The 15,586-nt window shown below is 53.7% G+C and overlaps 5 protein-coding genes across 5 annotated transcripts; all 5 read left to right on the top strand.

Annotated features, from left to right (window-relative positions):
* Positions 1–277: 277 nt before the first annotated feature.
* On the top strand, positions 278–1,930 carry J4E87_008512 (uncharacterized protein; the record flags this gene model as incomplete). Its single annotated transcript, XM_049380101.1, has 2 exons — positions 278–1,198; positions 1,247–1,930. 2 exons carry the CDS (start codon positions 278–280, stop codon positions 1,928–1,930), a joined length of 1,605 nt encoding a protein of 534 aa, XP_049230098.1.
* An 805-nt stretch (positions 1,931–2,735) lies between these two features.
* J4E87_008511 (uncharacterized protein) lies at positions 2,736–5,570 on the top strand (the record flags this gene model as incomplete). The annotated part of the gene is made up of 1 exon (XM_049380100.1): positions 2,736–5,570. One exon carries the CDS (start codon positions 2,736–2,738, stop codon positions 5,568–5,570), a length of 2,835 nt encoding a protein of 944 aa, XP_049230097.1.
* A 2,674-nt stretch (positions 5,571–8,244) lies between these two features.
* J4E87_008510 (uncharacterized protein) lies at positions 8,245–8,901 on the top strand (the record flags this gene model as incomplete). The annotated part of the gene is made up of 1 exon (XM_049380099.1): positions 8,245–8,901. The coding sequence occupies one exon, from the start codon at positions 8,245–8,247 to the stop codon at positions 8,899–8,901; it is 657 nt and encodes a 218-aa protein (XP_049230096.1).
* Positions 8,902–9,718: 817 nt separating this feature from the next.
* On the top strand, positions 9,719–10,761 carry J4E87_008509 (uncharacterized protein; the record flags this gene model as incomplete). Its single annotated transcript, XM_049380098.1, has 2 exons — positions 9,719–10,443; positions 10,494–10,761. The coding sequence occupies 2 exons, from the start codon at positions 9,719–9,721 to the stop codon at positions 10,759–10,761; spliced, it is 993 nt and encodes a 330-aa protein (XP_049230095.1).
* Positions 10,762–13,301: 2,540 nt separating this feature from the next.
* Positions 13,302–14,963, top strand: J4E87_008508 (uncharacterized protein; the record flags this gene model as incomplete). Its single annotated transcript, XM_049380097.1, has 1 exon — positions 13,302–14,963. The coding sequence occupies one exon, from the start codon at positions 13,302–13,304 to the stop codon at positions 14,961–14,963; it is 1,662 nt and encodes a 553-aa protein (XP_049230094.1).
* Positions 14,964–15,586: the final 623 nt, after the last annotated feature.

Below are 15,586 nucleotides of genomic sequence, written 5' to 3'. Positions count from 1 at the left end.
TCACAGTAGTGAAATTGGTAGTATGGAGATTTGTTGTTGAGGTTTGGTCTGGCCGGCGCAGATCGCGAAATCTTTGGCCGAGGCTGGTGACGTACGGCTGCCTTCCGCGCGTGCAGGGATCTACTCCCTTTTAGGAACAGCCTTGGCGCGGTTGCCTTGCACCTGCGCCTCACCTACGCTTCACGTGTCAGCTCAAATCCCACAAAGGTCGCGTGTGTCACGCGTCTGCGCTCATCTGCAAACATGCACTCCGTCCCCTCATTCTCTCCAGGTTGACATGTCGTGTTGGCGCGTGCTGGAGCTCTCCGAGCAGCCTGACGGCAAGCAGATTCCCCAGCTACTCATCAAACCCGCCTTCGACCTGGACTCGTACACAGTCCATCTGACCGATCTCAGCAACATCTGGAGCGAAGAGCTAGACGTGGATGATATCGTCAAGCGGGCTGCATTGGAACAATCGCCAATCGAAGTTAGCAAACACGACGCGGCGCAGGTTGCCATCCTTCTCGAAAATGTGAAGAAGCCCCTGCTGAGTGCGGAGGCTTCTATATGTCGTGTCACGCGTAACGATACGGATGGCATCACCTTACACACCAGCATAGGCCTTCCGGAGCCTCTTGGTCGCTTGTCATGGAAATTTCACTTGAAGAAACGAACGTCTACAGACCTCAAGAACGAGCTCATCCTTCCGCTCCTTGTCTCCGCCCACATCCAGAATGAACGCATCGCTGGGCTCATCTCGACGATTGCTGCCAAAGACAAGGCAATCACTCGAGTTGTGGACCAGTTCGACTCCCATGGCTTGGACTTGGCTGCCGCCTTCCCTAGCGCTGGTGGAATGAGGGCGGGACGAAAGAAAGTCAAACGTGAACAAGCGGAAAAGCACGTACCCGCTCTACGGGTTTTCCACGAGGAGGCATGGCGGCATGATACCGAGCAATTGAAAGACACAAACCTGACTACGCTAGGCTTGTTCCAGGAAGCACTGGCACAGAGCACTCCGATGGTACCTTTGGAGTTGAAGTCGGGTGATTTTGGAACTACATGGTGGACTGCTGTGCCTACTCGGTTGAGCCCGCCGAAAGCCCCAGTCAAGACCAAGGCCAAAACGCCTCCTGCGGCATCAAAGCCAGCAAAAGCAGCTATGGATTCTGGTGATGAGACAGAAGAAGAGTTTGAGACTCATGTGAACTTCAAGGTAAGGGTGTGGAGAAGTACTGTAGCGCGCAAAAACTAAGACTTTCAGACACGCGAACTCGGCAAAAGGCCAACACAGACTCCGGCGCCATTACCGTCGTCGCCCCTCGACAAGGCTAGTGAGACGGAAGACGACAGTACTGAGGACGATGAGGATCTGGATGCGCCTCCTAAAAGTCAGAGCCAGGGTCTAAGTCGGACCCCACAGAAGCCAACTCGTAAAAGGACGCCCACGCCGGAACCCCGTTCCTCGCCAAAAGTGACTACATCGACAGCGCAGAAGCCAAAGGTCAGTAGCTTCCGGATAGGCGGGAAGTCGAAAAGAGTAACCGAGTCTCCTCCGCCATCGCCGCCAAAACCCATGGATGTAGAGCCAGAACCAGAGGTCCTACCGAGCAGGGAATCCGTACCACTTTCTCAGCCCAGCCAAGCGACAACGCCAAAGAAGACCCGAAAGCTGTTCAGAATTGGTGGTAAGGGCAGAAAAGCCGAGGATGGTGCTTCACAACGCGATATGACAGCTTCACCAAGCACCCAGCGCTTCAGAGCAACGCAATCGCCGACTGCCGAGCCTCCATCGTCTCCACCAAGAGTAAAGGAGATGACGCCCGTCGAGGAGGTTCATGAAGAGACACCTGAGGAGAAGGCGGAGCGGAGGCGTGCTGAATTGAAGCGGAAGAATGAAGAGGCAGCGAAGAAGCAGGCACATGCAAAGAAGAAGAAGAGGTTCTAAGCAGAGCCTTTTCATATACCACGGCTGTCAAAGAATGTCTTCCGATCTATTCGCTTGGGTAATCATGAGGGCCGAAATTTGCGGGGTTGGATTTCTCTTTGACAGCGTCGATATCCCATGACTACTCGTATGCTTGTTCAACTCGTCATTGTTTTCACTGCTACGTCTCACATGGACAGGAAGCCGTAAGGTATGCACTTGATCTAATCCCGCGCGCGTGGCATTACGCCGACAAACAATATGCTTGGTCTACTACAATGTGCTCGAGGTAGGGCAGGTTCCATGTTGCTGATTAAAGTCCGCCTTCACCTGCGATCGCGCGCTCCTTCCGCGTCCGTCACCTCCGTTTGTTTACCTCGCGCCTGCTAGTCGCGCACCACGCTCAACACCGCTCCTTCTCCCACCTCACCTCCACCTTCCCTCTACACATCTTTTGGATAACCGACGTCGACCCTTCCTGCTGGTTGCGGTTGACAACCGCTACCCGGCATCATGTGTTTATATCATTACTCTTACGTCGCGGTCTGTGACCACGCCGAGTTCACCAGAATATCCTACTGCAGCAACGCGATAACACTTGGTTTGCCTAGAACGTAAGCACTCCATTCTCCAGCACTATCATATCCTTGCTAATAGTCGCAGCGTCAGTCATTTGCCAGACGACCCCAGTGCAGACGGCAACCCCGACACTCAGTCTGGCTCGTCTACTCCTCGACCAGCATCATCCGCCAACAACAGTAGCTCATCGCATTCGCAGTCGCATTCGCATACTCAGCAGCAGTACCAGTCACAGCATAACAACAACATGTCCACTCTCACGCCGTCTGAAGCTGGCCGCGCGCCGACCTGGGACGCCATCGTCCAGGAGCGAGATGCACAGGTCCATCATCAGACTGCTTTCATCCCGCGCTCTGCTCTTGCCGACGGATCTCGTACAAGGCGGGCAAACACTCTCAATGACGCTAGACCTGTATTGGATACACCTGGTTACAGGAACGTCAACATTGATATTCCATTGGATCCGCAGTCTTCGTTGCATATGGAAGTCACTCATGATGGTATGGTTACTGAGCTAGTCGCTCGATTTGAGTCTTATGGCGCTTACTCTGACGTCTGCGAAGTATCTCACGACGACCCTACCGAGTCATCTTCTGGTATAGACAACGCCGCTGCACATCAGGAGCAAGTCGAGCAGCAGTACGACGCTTATACCATCGGTACATCAGGGCGCAGTCCCCGCAAATCCATACCCACCCAATGGCTTACGAAGAGTACCGCCCCCAACCTCGCAACGGCACAGCGTGCAAAGGCGCGTACATCCAAGACAGCATGGGATAGTGACTCTCCGGATGAAGTCAAGACACTGCGTGGAACGCGCAGTTCCGTCGATCTCAGTAGAGCTCATGGCAAGGACAGCGCAACGTTTCTTACAAAGGAAGCCCTAGCTACTGTCGAGAACACCATAGCATCGCCCACGTCTCCGCTTAGCCCCAGCAGACTGCATGGCTCTCCAACGAAGCGGCCATGGAACAGCCCAACCGGGTCGCCTCTCCGCAGCAGCGCCCGCCATCAGTCCAGCTTCTCCCTTCGCATGTCGCCGACCAAGTCAACACACCTCAATACCGACTCGATTTCTGCAGGACACTCGCGAGCATCTAGCAGCGTTGCGACTTCCACTGGCAGGGCTTCGTTTCACACTGCACAAGGGTCGCCAGTAAGGAGTCCTGCAAGCACGGAGCATAGCTTCCAATCTGCTGCAGAGAACCCTGAAGACCTTGACGTCCCCAGCGTTGACTTGTATGCTGACAGCGATGATGAGCAGGTGCAGCACGAGTCCGGTAGTCCGCGATCTGCCACCGCGAGAACGAACGCTGAAGGAAAGCGAAAGTCATTGACACCGAGGCTTTCGCTTGTCATTCCTACGCCTAGCCGTGACAATCATGAAGGTTCCATGGACTCCCGCGTTGCCGGCGGTCCGCTGAGTCCGGAATCGCCCACCCAGGTGTCTCGCATTCCCCGAGCCGGCACCAGCAGCAAGACCGCGCCCCCCGTACGCACCATCAAGCGCGTCGAATCTGTCAAGTCATTGCAGAAGAAGATCAAGGAGCTGCAACTAGCTATGCAGATGGATGCAGCCCAGTTAGATGCTATCCAGATCCCCCTACCCGCGACGCCCGCGCCGGCCCCTCTACGACACGTCCGCACCGTCGACAGCACCGGTTCAACTCCGATCATCTCTCGAAAATCCGGATCACACAAACGTGCTGGAATGACTGATGTTGCTTCTGAAGATGACCAAGAACAGTCTACACGCGGCAAAAGTCCTGCCATTCCTGCGGATAACGCCAGCCTTGACCAGCCAGACGGCGCACCGGAATGCGATGCTAGCTACGAGCACGCCCAAACGTTCAAGGTCGATCACGAGGCAGCGCACAACGCCGTACAACCCAAGAACGTGCCATGGGGCGTTCCGACAAGTCTTGCTCATGGTACGACGCTCACACGTCCTATCAGCGTACCCACGATCGTCGTCATGATGGCTCACAAGTTGGACATAGGGAACCTGAACCTCAACACCCAACAACACGAGGCTGCTTCTGAGTCCACGAACCGCGTCAATGACGTCGAGAACGCGTCTTCATCTAGAGGAAGAAGTGAACGGTATGTACCCAGTGAGCGTAATCAGACAGACAGCGGGCGTTCATCGCAATCTAGTATGGGCTCGGACCTTCGCGCGACTGCTACCGAATTCGTACCTCAGCCTCCGACCACGACCAGCTCGATCGACGCTACCACGGAGAACACACCTCTCAGTCAATCTCTCGACATAGCTGACCTGCCGGATGCGACGGTGCTCGATAGAAACGGCGTGCCTTTCCTTTGGTACATGTACGGCGTACAGTTTGCTTACGAACAGGGTTACCGCAACGGTCGTCCAAAGTCGCCCAAGAAGTACAAGCCGAACAAGAATCAGCGCAAGTCTATCTCCTCTCCAGCCGATGCTGCGCCTTATGCCTCAAAGGCCGTCCCCATCAACAACCCCGGACCAGCGACTCCTCTTTCGGCCGCAGCAAAGCAGCGTATGACATCCGCAGAGCTGATGCCGCCTCCGCCGCTTCCCACTAGACCACGTCAGGAGGATGCTCATCAAGAAAACTACCATCCCAGTTCTAGTCGCATGATGTCACACCCGCAGATACTCGAGCCTGTTCCAAACCAGCCTTTCGCACACCAGCTCAGTTTGATCGAACAGACTGCCAACTCCAACCGCGTCAACATCAACGCTCCCCGTCACTTTGGCGTTAACCCACAGCCCTGGGTTGGTTTCCCATCTGGCCCTCGCAACGCGCACCCTCCCACGTACTACACTGTACCTCGCCATGGTCACCGCAACAACCGTGGCAATGGCCTGTACGGCGGTCGCGGCAACGCTGCCGGTGTCCCCATCGATGCTACCGCCCCGTTCCCCAACCCCACCGCACCACAGGGCCGACCTGACCAACGCCAGACCTACGAGCCGGCAGCCGTTGATTACTCAGACTACACTATCGGAAAGGAATCTTGCGGTCTGGTCAACATCACTGTTGCGACAGAGCGTGCTGGTGGCGAGCCATGTAATGCATGTGCTCCCGACCATTGAGCGATTGGTGGTCTTTCGCAGGTAAACTGGATAAGAAGAGATTGATTGAGGAAGTGGATATGGGAGGATAACATGGCTTGGACATAGAAGGCTATTGGTATCGTACTGGATACGTCATTGAGATTGCACATGGCATACGAAGCATGTCTTACCAGGGGACGAACAGGATCGATGGATGGGATTGCTTGAGTAGTAGTTGATAACGAGGAATGAATAAAATGTGTATGATCATGACTGTTCGGTGAGGAAGCCAAGAGGAAGGGTGAGCCTTGCTGTTCATCTCGACATTCGCGTGTTGTCAATGAAGGTGTTATGGCCTTTCTTTCATCCGGATGCGGACACTAAAGGCAACCTGAGAGGCGCCACACTGCGCATTACCGGCCTCCCCATCGTGATTTTCGGAGATACAGCATACCCATGATGTATTACACTCACAATAAGCTACCTTTCTATTCCTTCGAGACACTCGACAGCGACATCACTCCATAATGCTTGTCTCTCTTATTTTCCTCCTCGTAATCTCCTCACGGCAACGACAAGCCTCCGCGATCCTGTTATCCGACCTATCTTTATGCGCTGTAAGCCTTCCTTCTTTCCCCAGCAACCCCCGACCGCGCCCTCACTCACTTACCCCCATCGCAGGAAAAATGCGTCATAGAAACCATCACCTTCCACGGGTCCAACAACGAATTCTGCGACCTCTATGCACCCATGAACCCCGCGTGTACCTGCTACCGTCGGAATCGGCCCGTTGCTGGCCTAGGGAAATGCGGCGATGAGGAAGTGGGTAGGGATGTGCTTGATGAGGGGTGTGAGGCTAAAGACTTTGAGGACGCGGAGGATTATGTGGAGGGGGTGTGTGGGAGTGGGAGTGTGAGGGGTCGTAATGGCCGTGGTGGTGGTTTTTCGAGTGAGGATATTTCCGTTTCGTCGACGGCATTAGCTGGGGAAACCACTATGTTGGAGACGACGAGTACGGGCGGGCACGATGCTGGGTGGACGGCCGAGGAGACTATGACTACAACTACGTCGCTACAACCTACGCCTGCGTCTTCAGATTCGATGAACGCGGCGGTATCTTTGCGTACTGGGGGCGAGGCTTCTGAAACCACTACCGAGGCAGGCAGTCAGAGTAGAGCGCATAATTCTGCTCTTGCAAGCACCAGTGAGACAAAGATTACGCCGACTTCTTCCGCATTGCCGCCACAAACACATACATCCGCCCGGCGTCTGTCTCCCAGCGCCAAAATCGCTTTGGCAGCAGGCATACCCTGCGGCGCGCTGTTTTTGGTCATCTTTTGCGCAAGCGTGCGCCTGGTTTCCAAACGGAGGAATGTCACGAAAGTGAAGGAGATCACGCGCAGCCAAACACGGCCAAATAAGGACGGAGAGAAGGGCCTCGAACGTGAGCTTGACGGATTTGATACATCAAGGCACGAAATGGAGACGGATGGCAATAGGGCTGAGCTACATGTCTCAGTTGAGAGACATGAGATGGCAACGAATGGCAATAGGATAGAATTACATGTCGCAGTTGCCAGGCATGAGATGGAGACGCATGCTAATAGGGCTGAGTTACATGGCGCAGTCGAGTGTTACGAGTTGGATGGACGGATATTGTTGAAAGATGGTTAATGGGCTGGTGGCCATGTGAAGCTAGGCTCGCTGCGCAGTCTTCCGAAGAGCACACCTACGTACCGGCTCACCGTCGCCTTGCGGCTTTGGCCAACCGATGCACCATCCGATGCATCCTCTTCCGATAAATCAGCGCTGTCGTCAATTTTAGGCCGGAGTAAATGTCCGTTGCGTGACTGGCGGGCGGGCCGGTCCGCTAGTGATTGGAATCGGGTAGGTGCGATTGGTAAGGAGAAAAGTAGTCACGCGACTCCAACCAAGGTAGACGCTGCGCTTTGACGCACAATATCAGAAGGACTTGGGCGTTTTATCTGGTTGCTGCCTGAGATGAGCTATTTGCAGCGATGACTATGCTTATGTGGGGGCTTTGGTATTTCGCGTTAATTGAACTCTGTGTCTTGCTCTTGAAGTGGGTCTGGCGGACAAATGGCAAAAGAGATATTGTGATGGCTACGCGGGAATTCGCTCCAAAAGCACGTGTTGGAGTGTCTTCAAGAGAAGAGTCAGACAGATTTTAATTATGAACCATAGTTAAGGGCGGATCTTGGGCTTTTCGCGATGATCGGGAAAGTGCGAGGTAAGAGTATATAAGTGAGCTGAACGCACTTTCTTCTGCTCTCATCGACTTCATCGACCGCGACTACTCATACGACTCTAGTGACTTCGTAAGACTACAAATCTGTTAGTGACAACCAAAGCTGCAGTAAGACGCCTACCTCTATTACAACGTTGACACAACACCTTTCTGACCCACCTTGTAGCCTCCACACTCCGCCAACACCCCAACCATCCCAACTGAAACCCAGTCTTGTGGCCTCCACACCCCACCGACACCCCAACTATCCCGACTGGGAGCCAGCCTTGTAGCCTCCACACCTTACCAACACCCCAGGCATCTTGACTGAAACCCAGTCTTGTAGCCTCCCCACCCCACCGACACCTCAACCATCTAGACTGAATCCCAGTCTTATCGTCTCCCCGGTTCAAGATGTCAAACTTCGGCGACAACATGGCGGTAATGTCCACTCCCAGCGCCAACATGGGAGTAATGGCCACCCCAACGCCGCCTATGGGGCCGCCATGTTACCCAGACGACCACACCGGCTTTACGGTGGAGCAGCAGAACGATTTCAGCGAGCGTCTGAACAAACAGGGGCTGCTCCCTGACAAGGTCGAGGGCATTCGGGTACCACGGCCATTTCCCCTTCTGTGGGTACCTGTCACGAGAGCAAGAGAATTGCAGCCAGGATACGATTCGAGGACCGATCTTGTGTATCTCCTCTCGCGCTTCCCGCCTCCTCCGTGGGGTCCTATCTTCGAGGAGTTGCGCCACAAGTGGCAGCGTCAGGACGAAGCCGCCTACTGGGCCAGCCAGCAGGCGCAGATGCATGGGCAGCAGCTGGCGATCGGTTGGCAACAGGTGCCATACGCTCATCCACAGCAGGATGAGATGGGTGGCCCTGGTAGTCACAACGCGCAGATGCACGCGCAATACTGTGAGGCCAGGAACGCGGAGGAGACACTTGCTGCCGCGCATCGAGCAGCGGAGAAACGGCGCCGAGATGACATGGCGATGGAGAGGGGAGACAGCGGTGTCGATGTATTGGGCAGGCACAATGAGTCCGGGCTTGAAGAGACTTTGGCGTCCGACCCCAATATCGATCCAGCTTTGCTCGATATGGGATACGGGCGGTAGTGGACTACGTTTGCTAAGTGATCTTGAAATACCACGTCACACCGCGAGCCATCGGAGCTGAGTAGCGATGCGGTATCTGGCTTCGACTACCGCCACCCAAGAGAGAGCGAAGAAAGTGGACAAAAAAGACGCGGTCGATAAGACTGGCTGAGCTGGAGAGATAGACCACGCGTACGGAAGGTTGCGCGAGAGTACTGTTTTATTACGATGGTTTCCTGCATTTCAGTTGCATACATACTTTTCATAGAATTACACATTTGACAATCCATCCTTTGCTTCCCACCTGACGCGCAAGCTCGCACATCCTCATCGCAACACCACACGCGTTGAAACATGGAGATCGTGACGTGAAATTACTGACGTCGAATGGCGCAGCGCGGTGGTCCGTTCTTAGTGCGATGACGATTTACGGGGGCACTGCCCGCTAGGTGGCAACCTGCAGCGTGATCACCGAGTGCAATTCCGCGCGATGCCGATGCGATCGGACGATGCCAATGTCCGGATGTGCGGGCGTGTATATCGTGTGTATCGTTGAGAAGCGATGGAGAGCGATGAAGATGCGTAACGTTGTGGGAGAGCGATGCTCGATATCGGAATGAATTATTGTGTGCGACAATGCACGTCACAACGTCATGACAGACTCAGGTCTGGAATCCGCTTGCACGCCAACACGTGATAGCGCGCTTGGCGTTGAGGCGGAGCGCTCGGACAGCGGAATTAGCGATGAAGCCTCTTGGAGCTGGTGCCAACCTCTCCAGACCCGCGTCCCCTTTGCCTCCAAACCCCCATCGTCCAGAACCTCAATGTCTCGCATTCAATGGTGTCCTCGCAAAATGAGGTGGGTATCGTTACCTACCCGGCTACTGTCAACATAGCGACACTTGTCATGTTCTTCCTCTACCTCGTCGTCTCCATCTGGCTCATCATCCGCCAGGGCCTGGGCCACAGCTCGCCATGGATCTGGCTCACCCTGCTGTCCATATGTCGCCTCACGCAGGTGTCGCTCGATTTGGCAGCCACGACCAAGTTTCCGAAATTTTCAGCGCCGAACACCACCCTGGAAAGCGGTGTTGCCATCCTCACCACCATGGGGCTCACGCCGTTGTTTATGGCCACCAGTAGCTTGCTCAACACGACCACGCGCCCCAAGGGCCGACGCATGCAATGGATCCTGCTCATGGTCCACATCCCGCTCATCATCTCCTTCATTCTTATCGTGGCTGGCGGCATCGATCCGGATTCTCGAGACGGACCCACTTTTGCAGCGACGGAAGCCACTAAAGCCGGTGTTTCGCTCTACTTGGCATGTTTCCTCGTCCTCATCTGGTCTACCACGGTCATCTCAGCGCGTCTCTACCTTGCCGACAGGGACGAGGTGCGGATTCTGACGACGGTCGTTATGAGTCTGCCGTTCTTCGTCGTCGATGTCGTCTACATGATGTGCTTCGCGTTTGAACGGTGGCGTGCCAACGAAGGTAGCGATGGCTGGAAGAGCATGCGCTTCAACGTCATCAGTGGTAACGTTACTCTGCAATTGTGCATGTGAGTATTACGATTTTTGTTAAGTCTGCCTCATTTGCTAATGTTTGTAGGCAAGTTATCATGGAATGGATCATCGTTGGGCTGTACCTTGCCCTGGGTCTCGAATTGCCAAGCAAAGCTGTGAGATTGCGACGGCAGATCGAAGACCAAATGGACCAAGCTAGGAACATTGACGTGGACGCATGGCAAGAGACGGTGTTGTGGAAGTTGCACGACAGCGTATCGCGGCTTGTCGCTGCGATGATCATGCCAGCCCTGCAGTTCGCGCACTGGATGTTGGGAAAGATACTGCGATCCGGACAGCAGAATACGCCTTGAAGTGGGCAAGAAGCATTGCTCTTAAACATCGACATCAGGATATAACTATCCCAAGAGCGCGACTGCGGCAGACTAGTGACGTCACGAACACCAGGTGCCGCCGACCACTCACCACGAGTTGCAGGCTCGGCCTTCACCCCAAGACCACGATGGCATCTCGGTCCAAAATCCGTTGTATCAGCAATCGCATCCATTGATCAGTTCCACTGAAGCAGTTCGCTCTGCCTTCGGTCGTGGCAAATTGCGTCGAGGTTCGGCTATCGCGGCTCGCAAACAGCACCCCTGTGCCCACAATTCGCGATACGAAACACCAAAGTCCGCCACCACGCGAACGCGCTCCTCCGTCCCCGTTCCGAGTCGCGTTGGGTTCTTACGACGGACCGGCATATTGCCAACTGTGAAGAGAGGAAGGTAGCAAATGGGAGGAAGCGCTACAAAGAACGGTAGCGAAAGATGGTGGAGGCGTGAAGTCGGACAAGTATACATAGTTTACAGCTCATCACTAACGCAACACATACAAACTACTTTGCTAAGATAGCTCGCTGTCTCTTTCCAACTCATTGCCAGACACGTGCGGTCGACATCGCGAGAGGTCACAACTATGCCATGCGCCTGCAGGGCTGGTTAGCACTCGTGTCGCATGATGCCGTATACACACTCTTGAATCCTAGCAGTCAGACAGTTTCTACGACAATGTCTACATCTATTTCTGACGATGTTTTGCAGAATGCGACACGCATCGTAGCCGCCTCTTGTGACCCAGCCCCTGTGGCCTCTCCCACCGCTCCGGCCATGCATGAGCCTTACCCGATATACTCGCTGTCTTTGAGCTCAGCAGTATATAAAGCCCTTCCAGTGACTCTGCTTCCTCTCTTCATCACCACGCAAAATCCCTGGGTTTACCGAAAAGACGCAGGGTACATGTTCATGTTCGGTTTCCAGCTGTCAAAATGGACTCGAGTCTTGCACATGAGATTGTGCAAAAATCTCTTTGATGAAGGACCAGTCGAAGAACGTGTATCAAAAATCGCGTGTGCTTCTGGCCATGTCCTTGGAGTCGGAGTTCAAACCAAGACTCTTTTCTGCAATGTGGTTGTGTGCGTCCTCCTTGGCTTTGCTGTAAAGACTTTTTCGTGTATCTTTTTTCCTTATTCTTACACCAAAATACCGAGATCTTCACTGCAAAATGCAGACAACTCCCAGTCATGTGTTCCCCTCCTCGTCCAGTCTGTCACTCAAAACGCGGAGCACATCCCGTAATGAAATCGAAAAGCGCGTGTGGTACACATCTCACGACTTTGCTGAATCAACCCCATGGTCCTACATCAAACTTTACCGATGGCACTACGATGTGGCTATCGAAGTCTGTTCTCTTTCATTTTACATGATGAACAAAATTTTCCATGTCTAGGAACCTTGAGAAGACATTTAAAGATTCGACACGGCTAGGTCCATGTTTAAAGCGTAGCGAAACCTCAAAATCACGACAAAGCAGAGGGATGTCATTTTGCGCAGAGAAACGCGATACACGCGATAAAAGCACAGATGCTAATCGATGATGGCAATGCGGCCTTGCTTGTCCTGGCGCTGCTGTGCGATATAAAGTCAATTCCTGCCTCGACTTCTATTTCCTTACTTCTATTACGCACATTTGCTGTTTTTTTCTAAACGCAGTTACTATTAACCGATGTGGTGTGCCTTTTCTCTCGCTTTCCGAATACTCACAATGCATTGGTCATGTGCTGGGCTGCCTTTTTTCGCCTTCCAAAATCATGAATCATCGGAACATGTTGCTTTCTGATGTTTGACGACTACGAAAGGACTTCCAGTCACTCTATACGAGTCGAGGAGACCCCATTACCCTCATGAGGTAAGGTATGATCGCGATACGGCGCTGCGTATTTTTCGAATTAAGAAAGAGGAAGATCTGCGTATAAAAAGCCGCTCGACCCAGGATCATTCCTGCGTCAGCAAGTTGCCCATATACAACCAAAACCATGCTGCTATCGCTGTCATGAAGCTGGTGAAGAACTGAGATTTATCCTGCGATATTCCATCACTGCTCGAGCTATTCAAAAGGGAACAGTTTTACGCCATGTTCTCGTTGTGTCTGGCTTTCTGGAATTCTGAGCAAAAGCATAAAACATTTCTATGACATCTCTGCGCATCATTTCGAGAGCAACCATGCGATTCGAACTTTACCGAATGCATGCCACAAAATGGTGAAGTTTAGTAGATTGTGTAGCTGCCTGGATGTACTTGAACTCATGAGGCAGGTGGAAGCAGTCTTGGTAATGACGTCATTCCGATGCTCGGGATCTGGGTAAGGCTACCCGCGATAAGATCGGAACAGAACATTAGCAAGCATCGTGACTACATGCGAACATGGGCTTTCCGCGTCAATTGCAGTCGCGATAACTACCCGCGGTGATGTATGACAAGCCATTGAGTTGAGAGGATGTATAAATGGCAATCCCGATGAGCTGGTAAATGTCCGCAGGCCGCGCCTTCCCTACGCAGACTGACGCCAGCTATTCAGAATGGTGTACCTCACACGCCTCGCATTTGCAGCGCTCTGCCACATGGTGGCGGGACAAAACATGCCTTTCGATGCAAGGGAAGCGACCATCGACTCGGTACACCATGCGCTCTACTCCGGACTCTCGACATGTCGCGAAGTGGTATCTTCTTTTCTCTCCAACATCGAAGCCAATAATAACCGGACGAATGCAATCATCACGTTGAATCCCAATGCTTTGGCTATCGCCGACGAGCTAGATGAGCAGCTTTCGGTCGGAAATGCGACTGGACCACTCTTCTGCGTTCCAATCCTGCTCAAAGACAACTACGATACCGCAGACATGCCAACGACGGGTGGAAATCTGGCTTTGGCGCATTCGCAACCATCTGAAGACGCTCCAAGCGTGGCTGCTTTCAAGAAAGCAGGAGCCATCATCCTAGGCAAGGCTAACCTTCATGAGCTTGCTTTGGAAGGCATCAGCGTGTCATCTCTGGGCGGTCAGACAATCAACCCATACGACTCCACGCGAACACCGGGCGGAAGTTCGGGTGGAACAGGCGCTGCTGTCGCCTCTTCGTTCTGCGTATTCGGCACCGGGACCGATACAGTGAACTCACTCCGCAGCCCAGCATCGGCAAACTCGCTATGTAGCATCCGGCCTACGCGTGGGCTCATCACCCGAACCGGCATCATCCCCATATCGACCACACACGATGTCATTGGACCCATCGCGCGAACGATCAAAGACGTCGCAACAGCTCTAACTGTCATGGCTGCGACAGGCTACGATGCGACCGACAACGACACCGCACTCGTCCCAGGACCCATCCGCAACATCAACTACGCTTCCTCGCTCGCCAGTACCTCGTTCAAAGGTCTACGAATAGGCGTACTGAACGGCTTCTTCAACCGCACAGACTCCCCCGAAGTCACACCGGTCAACAATGCCATGGACTCCGTCATGTCGCGTCTCTCCGCAGAAGGCGTGACTCTCATTCCCATCAACGAGACCATCTACAACGCAACCGCCATCCAAACTGCATACGATGTTCAACGCTTCGAGTACCGCGAGCTCATGGACCAGTATCTAGAACGTCCTTCCCTCCAAGGCGAGCATCCCAGCACACTGAACGAACTATATTCTCGCAAAGCCGTGAATGGGTCCGGAGGAGAGTTCCTCGTCATCCCCTCTCAATACGAATACGTCAACACCGCTCTCGTATCCTCTACCGGCAACGCTACATACAACGATCGTCAAGCCGGGATCCGCAATCTCAGGCTCGCTCTTCTCAACACATTCACGTCGAACAACCTCGACGCGATCATCTACCCCGAGCAGAAGAATCTCGTTGTCAAGATCGGTTCGCCGGCACAATCTGGACGTAATGGTATCTTGGCCGCGTTAACAGGTACGCCCGTTGTCACCGTGCCAGCGGGCTTCTCCGATCCGAGTGAAGAGGCGCCAATTGGCGTACCGATTGGCATGGAGATTTTGGGGAGACCATGGGAAGAAGAGAAGCTGTTAGGGATTGGGTATGCGGTGGGGCAGTTGTTGAAGGTGAGGAGAAGTCCGGCTTGGGCGAGAGAGATGGTAGAGGGAAAGAAGTACGAGATCGTGCCGGTTGTGAAGCCGGAGACAGGGAATATTCCAGCCGCGTATCCGTTGGGGACGCTGGGATAGAGTTGAAGACGACAAGGGTGTTAGAGACGCCTATTGTCATCATTTTGTGAGATGCGTTCGGCACAATGTTAACGCACGATGCTGCTATTCAGCTTGAGTCACGAGGATACCACAGCGATGCATCGTAGCAGCTGCTCTGTCCAACCCTTGCGGCTTTTCTGAAGCAACTATGCAAGACCTCGTAGCCTACCTTCTCGTCGGCTCTGCGTCGGTCGGGAAAGCTTCTCCAGCTCTATCGTCGACCGTACAGTCGCGACACCGGCTGCAAGCTCCCTAATTTCTGCTCGCCATTGTAGAGACCGGGGGCGGTGAAGACTGCTGAGGCGTTTCGAAAGGTATGAGGCACGTTGCGACAATGACCGGGGCCCGAGCGGCGTTTAGTTCGACGTCGCAATGGAAAGGCACCGTAGCCGATGCGTACCGCATGTGACTTGAGCTCTATGCTTAGGATATGGCTTCGTTCAGACTGCCGCAATCGTCAGCGCGTCAGTTGGTATGTGTATCAGGATTTGCAAAGAAAGTGACGTACCAATGCTGCGTCGTGGCTGTGCACCTAATAGCTGCGGTTGTATAGCAGAAGATGCTGCATCGCTGCCGACGACCGCCGCACGTGAAAGCCCAAA

This window comes from Alternaria ethzedia (genome assembly GCF_023757985.1).
Source record: "Alternaria ethzedia strain BMP 0044 chromosome Unknown scaffold_27, whole genome shotgun sequence".
In the NCBI taxonomy this organism is placed as follows: domain Eukaryota; kingdom Fungi; phylum Ascomycota; class Dothideomycetes; order Pleosporales; family Pleosporaceae; genus Alternaria; species Alternaria ethzedia.
Note: the sequence above shows the minus strand (reverse complement) of the source record. Positions and strands in the feature narration are given on the sequence as shown.